General features: G+C 41.2%; 1 protein-coding gene across 7 annotated transcripts in view; it reads left to right on the plus strand.

Moving 5' to 3' along the window:
- The window catches only part of LOC136448097 (PH and SEC7 domain-containing protein 4-like), a 122447-nt gene that overhangs the window by 58657 nt on the left and 51436 nt on the right, over positions 1–12354 (plus strand). For all 7 annotated transcript variants that reach the window (XM_066447224.1, XM_066447226.1, XM_066447225.1 and 4 more), the window contains exons 4-5: positions 4598–4834; positions 5158–6221. In XM_066447224.1, the coding sequence (XP_066303321.1) occupies positions 4598–4834; positions 5158–6221 (1301 nt within the window). The remainder of the gene's footprint in view (positions 1–4597; positions 4835–5157; positions 6222–12354) is intronic.

A 12354-nucleotide genomic window follows, 5' to 3' on the forward strand; every position in this document is an offset into this window, starting at 1 on the left:
ACAACATATTTGAGTCAATTCAAAGTCACCGAGAGGGTTTTAGTATAATATTTGTAATATGTTTGAACTATTTTGATTAAAAGAATGTCTAAGTCACAATAGTTCTAAAGTGTTCAAACAATTAGCATTGAAACTTATAACATGTTTGAACTTATTTCACATACGTTGGAAACATTTCGAACGTAACTACACAAAAATCTCTTTATTTAGAACAGTTTCAAACCATCTATCCAAATGTTTCAATGTTCGAACAATTTGTAACAAAAGATTTTCACAATTGCCCTCATAAACGAAGGTGCTAAGTCCTCCTGTGTGTTTCTGCCTATTTTCGGTGGCCGCGCTAGACCACCAGCGGATTTGTTTTGACAGAGCGTCACCCGCGCGCGACGATGTACACTGTTCGGCACCGCTAATATCCGGCATTTTCCCGCTCCAAAACACTCCACAAGACCCACGTTTTTAGTGTTTTGCCTCTTGTGCAACACGATTCGATTTGCATTACTAACGGGACGAAAATGATAGAAAAAATTCACCCCGTCCCGGCGTCCGTCCCAAAAACATGAACGACATGAAAATATATTTTCTTACAGATTCAATCACGAAAATCAACAGCATGGGATTCCAAATTTTCGCAACGGCCGACCATTTATCATGGCTGAACTTCCTTCCAAGGCGTGCGATAGATAAACATTCCCGGCACATAATAGTCACTAGTACCAGACTAACGCAAGCTCATGATGATAATAGGGAGAAAGTTTGTCAGTGAAGTTTGGCCACCAGAGGGTACATTCATTTAACGTTACAAGCTAGCGCAAAGGGGCGAATCATTGACCTTACCGGGGACTGACTCTACTGGCCTAATCATTCCTTTTTTGCCGAATTCTACGATCCATACGCCCGTACGTAGGACATGTAGGAAGGCCTGGTGGTGGACGCTACACATCACGGGAGACGCGTGTTGACAGGAGTGTCGCGCCAGTCTGAGGAGAAACGATCTCCCGTGTTGTGTTGAAGAATTTGGAGTTTGAAAATATCTGGAATAACTAATGCTAGAATAAACATTCACAAAATCATTGATTTAACTTGTTTTCTGTTATAAAATTTCCTAAACTGCAATTTAACCACTGACTTTAAGGGAACATGGTGTTTTCCCGATAATCACGTTAAATGTTTATGTCCGGTCTTTCCTCCTCGTAAGCAAACTTCCAGCTTGGCCGGCCAGGTGCAAGGCACTCGGGGTCAACGACCTGTAGGTCATATGTAGTATTGAAAGTGACAGAAGTGGCAAATATTGTCAAGAAAGCCCAAAATAAATCGTTTTGAATATATGTATGCCAAAAATGGGAATGTAGTCCTTTAAATATTTGTTCAAGCCACATATACAGCAAATTTCAGGTCATTCGGTTGAAATACCAGGGCGCAGGAGGCCAAGATATGCTAAAAATAGCTTAAAAACCTCGATAAAATCACTTTCAAGGTCAATATCAAAACAAGGAAAAGAACGCACATTGGTTTTTGCCTACATTACCTCTGTACCAAATTTCAGGTCATTTGGTCAAAAAATGACAGAGATGAATCGATTTGAAGATTTGACAGGAGGAGAAGAAGAAGAAACATGAGAGAAAACAATATGTTTAGCCATACTTATGGCTAAACATAAAAATTCTAGATTGGAAAAACAACATGGAAACAGAATCTCAGAGGAAAGTCTGTACTTTGGTGCACACAATTTCAGGGAGTGAACAGGGTCAGGTGCAAGTTTTCACCCCAGCCTTCTGTTTTCATTACTTTTTTTTTGCTAAACTTAAATAAAAAAAATGTTAACCAAGAAATTAAATTAGTGTGGCCTTATAGAAAAGCATCAAGACTACACAGAGCAGAGGAAACTACATGTAGTTGAAAACTTCACAATCAGATATGAATTGTTAATAAGAAAAAATTTAGTAGGTGGTGCACAAAACAAATTGTAATTGTCATTTTTGAAAAATATGTTTTCAAAATATTTCACATGATATTTTCACAAAGAAATTATCCTCAAAAGGAAAGCTTATAGAAAAAAATATCATCGTTTTATACTTAGTTATAGTATACATGATGATAATGGCCTGCCTGTATTTGCCAAATTATCGTCCATCGTTACACATATGCATGATGTAAGACAATATTGATAATTATACATATGTGTCCTCTAAAGATGGCCTTATTACTAGTAATAAGTGATGAAATGTCAACTGAGATCCCAAAGGATGTAACAAATTATGAAATATCTAAAAATAAGAATCTGAAACATGTAGTTGGAAATAGAATGAATATCACTTGTGCAAATTATAAAGAAAACACAAAATGCAGTCAGATTGTCTGTGATGACCTGCATTTTACTAGTAAAATAACATACTATATTCATTGTAAATTAATTGTATGACATATAAGGCCTTAACAGATTTTGTAAAATGTCCAAGTTTTGCGTATATCGCAGTCATTCTGCTTTTCTCTTCTGTTATAGATTATAGATATTACTGATGCCTTATTTCATGATCATCTCCGTGAGATAAGATAAAGTATGACCTTTATTCTGCCTGCATATAAATACTACTTTGCTGGCCAATAAGTTGGAAAGGAAGATGAGCACATTAGCAATGCTTAAATGTCAGCAGATGAGCCTTTAGCACAGTCGGATGATCGTAATGTCTGAGTTACAATGAAGACAAAGCGGTGACATTTTCAGGTGTGATGCAGACAGAGTGGACTTGGAATGGAGAAGTTCAGTTGGGAACATTTAGATGGAAGTAAATATCCACATATTGGTGAAAATGTGTAATTTTGATGTGATGTGTCAAATTTAGATTTATATTTAGTTCAGAAAACTTTTAATGCTAACAAATACAGATTGAAGCTGGTGCTGAAAGCTGGATATTGTCACACCAAAGAGCGGTTATACCAGTTAAACAGATTCAAATACAGAAGCTAGTGTGTTACACCAAAGGGTGCACGTGGTTATACCAGGTATACACATACAGATACAGAAGCTAGTGTGTTACACCAAAGGGTGGTTATACCTGCACAGATTCAAATACAGAAGCTGGTGTGTTATACCAAAGGGTGGTTACACTAGTATCGGTTATACTGAATCAGATACAGATACAGAAGCTGTTGTGTTAATCCAAAAGGTTGGTCATACTGGCTACGGTATACTGTATGTGAGTTACAGAAGGACAGGAAAACTGCCTAAAAGTATACACTCAGATATAGCTGAGTGCATGAACTATACAGATACAGAAGCTGAATGTGTTACTCGTAAAGGGCAGTTATACTCCAGCTTTACGGATACAGAAGCTGACAGGTGTGTTACGCTATATGACGGTCATGCCGGCTGTACTGTTACTGAAACTGGTGTGTTACACCGAGGAGCGGTTATGCTGGCTTGCATGAATGCATGAACGCCTGTCCCAGCTAGCCTGGTCACCAGTGGGAAACATACATGATTACTCCACAGACGGGGCGTTATTGTGCTCTGTAACCGTGCGGCACGTAATATAGGCGGCACGTAATATAGGCGCCGGTTCAGGGGGCACGCTCGTGTAATGGCCGCCCACGTTTTATTGGCGCTGATCAGAATATAACATGCGTTTCACAGACCCAACGTGGGACAACTCTCGTTCATCTATTGTCATTTCATGAGCTAGGTATATAAAACAGATGGGTCACTGGGTCTGGTGCTGTTGTCTTGTATGCATAGTATTGATCTATTCATACTCATATTTTTCTGCATAAGCCTCTTTATATCTTTAATTTGATAAGATTTAAAGCAAACATTTTTCGAAAGCCACAATCATATCAAATTTTGTACGTGTAAGTTGATGTGCATGTTAACTTAAGCCAAAGCTGGGGTATATTCTTTTAGATTAGAATTAGGATCTAAACAGACGTGACCCAAAAAGTTGAAACTCCTGAGGCCTTAAGCTTATTCCAGTCCATTTATTGATCATTTAGGCCACACCAATTTTATTTGTTGATTCTCTGATTTTTTCAGAAAAAAATTGGAGCGACAGGGCAAAAAAACAATTTTTTTTGCAGATAGTCTGGGGTGAAGATAAGAGTTTACATAACATAAAGAATAAGAGGATTATTCAAGTTTCAGCTTTGTATGGCTCGTTTTCATGCAATGCACCCCTTTCTTTGATCTAGTACTATAATGTCAGTAACAAAATTACCTTTTGCCATGACTATATGGATTGATATTGAGAAATTTTAACTTATGATCAATGTGACCACACTTTTTAAGTATGTGCAGGCCTTTATGATCTATTTTGGTGGCTATTGAGTTTTACAACTGAACAGATAGTAAAATTGGGAGTTAAGATTTGTGAATGGGAATAGTGACCCAATTTTTTTTTTTTTTCAAAATGGGGAAAACAGGAGAGGCTATTCCGAGAAGCAAACAAAAAAATTGGCATGGCCTTATGACTTTATTTCACGCAGTTGTCCCAAGTGTACAAGGACATTCACTCAGACAGACTAAACATTTCATAAAATCTGTATATGAGGTGTTAGCTTACCAACACTGATGAACTTTCACGTGGATACTGCTGTGTTTCAGACCCTGATGTAAGAGACAAGGCTGAGGAACTCCTGTCCCAGCTGCCCCCCCCTCGCCCGGCCACCCCCCACACCCCGCCCCCTCCAGCGTACGAGCCCCTCCCACACCTGGGGTACGACGGGATCTCCCCTGAGATGGCGGACGACCGCCACGCCAGGCATGACCACCACCACCACATGGGGCGGACGGGCAGCAAGAAGCTCCACCATGGGCAGCGCGCCAAGTCAGAGGGGGAGGGCAAGTTTTCTTGTTTGTTTATTAGGAAACTCCATTAGTGAAACAGCGTGTGTATACCTAAGTTCCTGAAGTCCTTTACATCATTTACATCAATAAAAGTGGATTCTACTTAAAACACGTCTGACCATTTCCAAAATCATATATTATCCATTACTTGTCATGTCTCACTCAGTAACTGTTTTTTGGCGTATCTGATTACGTGTACCTGGATGTCTAACCTTCATCAACTGTGTGCTTGTACGTTTTAGGCAAGTGTCTGACCCTGTGTGCTTGTACGTCTTAGGCAAGCTAAGTGTCTAATCCTGTGTGTTTGTACGTTTTAGGCAAGTGTCTGTCCACGGCAAATACTCCCGTGCACAACAACACGGAGCCCGTCATGCCGCCCGAGGAACCGCCCGTGGTGACACGCAACCCACGGCTGGGAGACATCCAGTCCAAGCTGCATAGCTCGATGCCTTTGTTGGACATCTACTCGTCCCATAGGTCGAAGTCGTTCGACCACAGATACTGCTGTGACCAGACCGACTCTAGGGAGGGTTCGCCCACGCAAACGCCGCAGGACGGGAAACCGGGGAAGGTCGTAGGTCAGCTGACGTTCGACGTGAGTCTTCCGAACGCATCCCCGAGGATAGAGTCGGGTACAAAGAGCCCGAGTGCGGACCAGCTGCTGTACTCGGCTCAGCGGAGTAACTCCTTACAGCCCCACGCGCAGCTGGAGCAGAAGAAGTCGAGTAGCCTGGACGTGTTGGGTACGGGCGCAGAGGCTCGGTTACAGGGGCGGTCCCCGTCGCACATGTTGGTCCGCCAAGCCAAGGTGGAAGGGGAGGAGGAAAAAGCAGCTCTACAGGCGGCGCAGCAGAACCTCGAACAGCAGCAGAAATCCGACAGGTTCCTCTCGGTGAAGGACGAGAAGCCTCCGATAGCGGTCAAGCCGCAGCGTTCCTTTGACAGGCGGGTGCCGGCCCGTCACGTCGCGGAACGGGAGCACATGTACGTTCAGCGGGGATACAGCGCAGAAGCTGCACCCCCACGGCCCCCGCGACCTGACCCCCCCACCAGAACTGTCTCCGTCGACGTCCATAAAAAACGGGAGAAGGAGAGAGAAAGAGACGGCACGCAAACTTACGTGAACCTCGAACATTCGCCGTCGAAAACTCGTCCGGGAGCGCACACCTTGCGCAGACTAGAGGGGCTGAAGTCGCCGGAAAAGTCTTCCGAGAGCAGCTCAGGTTTCTCGGAAGCCACGACCCCCACCATGCACGTAGTTAGGGAAACAGTTATCAATGGTGTAGATCCTCAGACTGGGACTGCTACGAGCGAGAGGATAGTCACGGTGATGCACGACGGGCACGGGCTGGCCACTCACCACAACCCCATCTACCAGCAGGTAGGGCAAACCTTGCTTTTCTTCCTAAATGTTTTTTTGTATTTATTAGAAATGAAACAAGTCATTAAACTGGGTCAGTCAAGACAGCTCTCGCTGGTAATGGCTGACCAACAAAAATACAGACGAACTTGAATACAAAACCTGCGATGAATGGAATACAATTAGTCATGAAGGTTATTAAATACTTTTTAGTAAATGCTATTAAGGAGTTTCATACCATGAAGGACTTTTAAATTAATGTTATTGAAGAGCTTTCTCAAATGGTCATGGTCCTTCCAGAATCGTGCTCATGTTATACGCATGTAGTAGGGGTGGATACCAGTTCGCTGGACCTGATTCGGACCTTTATAACATCCAAGAACAGAGTCCAAATACCTGAAAGCCAAAACCTGAGTCAAAAAAACGTAGTAAACAAAGTACAAATATGTTTTTCTATTTTGTTTGATTAAAAGTGTTAAGTCTCTATGCTTGATATTGGTCTAATAAAACAAAACATCAACTGCACAGGTTCAGGTCTGGACCTGAACCTAAATCTCTCGACCTAAACTTGGACTTGGACCTTATTAAGCCGAACCGGTATCCACCCCTAACATGTAGCCTTTGAGAGTACAATTTTTAATGATAATTGCTGGTCAGTTTTGGTGCCTTTAAACTTTAAAGGAAAATAAGTATATTTCACAGACCAGTTACACTGTATGAAAATCATTCTAATCATTTTGCTCCTTTTGGTAAAAAAAACATGATTAAGTTCTGATCCTCAAGAAATCACTGCAGTACACAGCAAACTTGCTAGAGGTCCCCACATGCACATGCAGTGGAGACATTGTCCTGTGTCTGCCCAAGGTCTGCCGTTACGGTAGACTTTATTTACTTATGTACTATAGGCCTATTGCCCATCCTTGGTACATACCAAAAGACTCTTTTATTACAGAAAATGTTCAAGATGAATTCTAATGAATGAAATCTCTTTTGCACAGACTGCTATAAATTTGCAGAGACTAAAGATCTTTTTTTGTACTGTGGAACAAAGTTAAACTTATAATGGTTTGGTGATGACTAGATTTTCACTGTGTAGTTTTTTTTAACTTGAATGACACTGTAGACGCTGCTTGTTGTGTTAGTAGATGCCTTACTGTGAATGCTACATCAGTGACGGTCCATATTTCTTGAACAAAAGGAAGTATTCCTGGTATGCTCCTCACACTGGATGTGATGTGTACCTAGGGAATGGAATTTGCACGAGAAACTTGTGGTTTTTGTTTTTTCTTATTTTCATTCTTGTCATTTTATAAAAAATGCAGTCATATTACACCCAGTGTGCACCACAGGATCCGCGTGTAGAAGATTTGGAAAGTGTCAATGAATCCTCTCACCATTGTTAAAGGTCACCTTCTTCCATTTACTAAGTTTAAAGCAGAAAGTAAAACAGCACTTTGCTTTACTTCTGCCTTCAGTGAAGAAAGAATAGGGCCTCTACAGGCCCAGTATACACATGTGCCTTTGAGAGTACAAAGGCTTTTGTAGCGTGCGTAGTCCAGTGGTTAGCGATCTTGCCTCTGGAACTAGAAGGCCCGGGTTCGATCCCGGCTGTGTCGCTCACCCGACATGCACGCTCACCGTTAAAGGTCGCAGTCCTTAGGACGGGACGTTAAGCCGTGGTCCACTGTTCATTGTGCTTGTCGAAAAGAGCTAGGGGAATTTCCCCGGTACACTGAACCTGTAAATACTGTACATAGCGTCTGTCTTCTCTGTCACGACCAGTGGAAGAGTAGCTCATCTGTTCATTGAGTTCATTTGAGCTAAACTGGTTCGAGATTCCTTTCCTTTCCTTTTGTTTTTTTCTTATTTTCATTCTTGTCATTTTATAAAAAATGCAGTCATATTACACCCAGTGTGAACCACAGGATCCGTGGGTAAAAGATAGAAACCAGTTCCCAAAATTAACTGCGCTTCTAAACATTCCCAAGATTCCCGGGGCTCCACAAACAGCAGTTTGAATTTGCCACGCCCGAAAAGCCAACAGAAAAGCAAAACAAGCCCTGCAATATAAATAATGACTCAGAGTTCACAAAGGCCGACCGGCTTGTTTAACTATAGTGAGGTCATCGGCGTTCGCTCTACATGTACCGGTAGCTTCCTTGTTAACAAGAAAACGTGACCGACTCTTACAGTTCACGCTAAAACCACAGGTAGGTCAGGAAAGAAATCTCAGTTTCTTCTTCTTTTTAAGTTAACCTTACTGTAACTCCAGTAACTCAACCGGGAGTAAAGCCCCTTGTCTCAATAGAATGCTCAAGCAAGACTTAAGTCACATAGTAACAATGTGAAATGTTGGGAGGGGGGGTCAAAACAAATACGCCTTAAACACTTAACAAGGGAGCTACATAATATATAACTAGCACAGTATTGTAAGCACAATTGTTACACTGCGTAAGAACGGATGGCTTGTTCAGGTAAGAGTTATACAGTTTATTTGTGTGCAGTAGAGTTTGAGCTAACGCGGGATACGTGGACATCGTGTAGGCAGTTTGTTTGTTAATGGCAGCTTAACGAACACTTAATGACTACATCGTTAGCAGGTACTTGAGAAGTGCTATTGTTTTACACCATGGAAACACTGGACAATAAGCCTATAATGCTTTAATCTAACATCTACAAAATATAATTCAAGGAACAGAAGCAAATTATTTTGTCTGCCATGAATTTCTAATTTATTCAACTTACAGAACAGTGGGAATTATCTTAATATGCCAATTTGTATGGTGCACTGTTACTAAGTCATAAACTCTTTGTCTCAAATCTCTTGAACTTTTGTACAAATTTCTTTAGTCCAATGTAAGTTCATCACACTCTCTATGCATGGTGTCTCTTTCCGTGGTAGAGAATGTCACACACATCGAAAAAAGGGGCCATATTTTATGTAGGAGTGTTTGTGGGTAAAGCTAAAATGTGATGTGTAAAAAGGTTTTCATTCGATTCATTTTATTTCATTATTACACACAACTCATCACCATTCTCTGTCATCTACCAGTTCCATCACTTGGTGTCATCATGCTTCTGTCATCTCTTCTCATGTTCATTCCCTCCCTCGTTCGCTCCGCACGCTGCCAGCTGGGCCGGCCTCGCAGCCTGGATGAGCGATCCCTCATCATGGCAAGGATCACCACTTACTGTCTTTCATCCCTATTCTCTCTAAATCTCTGTCTCTCTGTATGTCTCTCTAAATCTCTGTCTCTGTCTCTCTCTGTGTCTCTCTCTCTCTGTCTCTCTCTCTCTCTCTATCTCTGTCTCTCTCTCTGTGTCTCTCTCTCTCTCTCTGTCTCTCTCTCTCTGTCTCTCTGTGTCTCTCTGTCTCTCTTTCTCTCTCTCTCCATCTCTCTATCTGTCTGTCTCTGTCTCTCTCTCTCCATCTCTCTATCTGTCTCTGTCTCTCTCCACCTCTCGATCTGCATGTCTCTGTCTCTCTCTCCATCTATCTGTCTCTGTCTCTATCTTTCTTCTTCTGTCTCTCTTTCATCATGTCAAGGATTACCACTTCCTGTCTTTCATCCTCTATTCTCTTCTTCTGTCTCAATCTTTCTGTATATATCTCTATCTCACTCTTTTTCTCTGTACCTCTATCCCTCTTAACTTTCTGTCTCTTTCTCCCTGTCTGTTTCGTCATAGCTCTCTCTCTCTCTCTCTCTCTCTCTCTCTCTCTTTCTTGGTCTCTCTTTCTCTCTCTCTTTGTTTCTTTCTCTATCTCATTTTTCACCAGCATAAATGATTATCAATGATTACTGCATTATGCTTTGGACTTTTATCAGTTATTGTCAAGTCCTACAGTAACTGTTTCTCTGTCTCGCATCTCTACCCCCAAAGCTGTCTGTCTACTCAACAGTCAGATACTATAAATAAGGCTCAGAGTCTGGTTAATCATTGATTATGTTATTAAAGATTGAACATGTTGTGTTTGTGTTTTCACAAAAAAATTATCATGATTATAGAATCAAGAGGTCAAGAACAATACTGAGTCTCCTTTATGTACATCAATCTAAAATTTGTAGATCCTTCTCTCTTAAGATCTGTACTGTTCACTGCTCCATCATATTTCACACATTTCACGCCCCCCTCCCCCTCCCCCCTCGGCAGCTGCCCGTGAGACCTCGCAGTCTGGATGAGTCGTCTCTGGGGGAGATGGCACGAACTCTGACCTTCATAGGTCACGTGGTCACTCACAAAGTGAGTTCTACTGGGGTCACTGTCGTCCTTCATACCATCCCTCCCTCCCTCATTCGTTCTTTCATTCATCTGTCCAAGTCATTCTTACTCCCTCATTCATTCGTTCATTCATCTGTCCATGTCATTCTATCTCCTCACTCATTCAGGCTTTCATTCATCTGTCCAGGTCATTCTCACTCCCTCATTCATTCGTTCATTCATTCATTCATCTGTCCAAGTCATTCTTATTCATTCATTCTTTCATTCATTAATTCATCTGTCCAAGTCATTCTTACTCCCTCATTCATTCGTTCATTCGTTCATCTGTCTACGTCATTCTTAGGCACCACATATTCATCTGTCAGTCTGCTGCTCCATCATTAATCCTTCTGTCCATCTATAAATTTTGTCTGTTATTCCCTCATCCATCCAGATCCCTTTGTCCATCCTTCTCTCGTTCATTCATTCCTTCATTCATCTGTCCGTGTGTATCTCAAGCATCCATTTTTCCATCAATCTAATCTACTGCTCCATCATTTAGAATCCATCTACCTATTGACATGTCTGCCATTTTCTCATTTGTTCCTTCGTCCATCCATCCAGCATTTAATTTATCTCAATCAGTCTTGCAATCTTTCTTATAGATGGCTGCTATTTTGATTACTTGCTATTTACATTTAAGAGTGTGTGAGTGTGTGTCTGCTATTCAATAACATCGATGTCCTGCTTTCTCCCAAATATTTTCCTTTCATTCCAGCTTTTACAATATTGTACCTGTAGATCTATTTATACTACCAATAAGAAATATCTGTGAATGATAACTTCTGATTCGTTACTTGCCTTTCTATTGCAGGAAAGCGTTACTTCGATATCTTAAGTTGCGCAATTTTACAAACAATACTAAAGCTTAAAGCTTAACAATCTTTGCCCCCCCCCCAGCTGCCCAGCCTCCCCCCTTAGGTCATATATTAGTACACTGCAGAGAGTATATTGTCAATACCCCTTTATTCTTTTCAAGTCTTTTCACTGTAGAACTGTGTACGAATGTTCAAGTTTAACGGTTCTACCCCCCCTGTGGCCATGTTCCCCAGCAAAAAGTGTACCCAGTGAACATTTTCCATCCAGTATATTACTGGCATTTTTACTGTCATGGTGGAAATGTCTTTAGTACGTAGATACATACCATTGATGTAGCATACTGTACTTCAATGTCAAAAAAGTACATGTATGTAATGTTTTACATTTGTGCAATATCTGTTGAATGGTATAAAGTGTTAACTTGGATGCATAACTTCAGATACAGCACAGTTCAAATTTACATTGTAGACAACGATATCATGGTTTTGCCAAATATGTTTAAGTTTTTTAACGTAATAGATATGGATTGATGAATAATGATAACTTTTACCAACTACGATAATTGAATTTTAAAGTCAAGTAATCTGTTATTAATATTTTTACCATAACTACTTAATAATAGACATATAACTTTACAAGCAATATTCCATCTAATAAAAGCAATATCACTTGACTTAAAGTTTATCCAGTAACTGAGGAATTGTCTTAGCTTTAACCATAATGTATTTTTATAATATTGTCATCAACATTAGCTGCAATCTTCGAACAATTTCACATAATATAAACACCCTCATTCAATCAGGACCCCTATTGCTCCACGTTACATCGCTTGCAAAAGGGGCCCTGATAATAACCGCCGCCAGACATGGTTCTGGCGACGTCGCCACCAAAACAGCTGAAGCAAAACTATTGGCTGCCATTTGTTTTGGGCAACCAAAGCAACGATGTAACACGTAACCTGATTGGTTGATAGCTTCCAGCGTTCTTTGCGCGTTTGCTTCAGATGAGGGGAAGCAGACCCCTCTGATTGGCTGAAGCTGTTTTGGTGGTGACGTTGCCAGAACCATGTCTGGCG

The sequence above is a fragment of the Branchiostoma lanceolatum genome, chromosome 14, assembly GCF_035083965.1.
Source record: "Branchiostoma lanceolatum isolate klBraLanc5 chromosome 14, klBraLanc5.hap2, whole genome shotgun sequence".
In the NCBI taxonomy this organism is placed as follows: domain Eukaryota; kingdom Metazoa; phylum Chordata; class Leptocardii; order Amphioxiformes; family Branchiostomatidae; genus Branchiostoma; species Branchiostoma lanceolatum.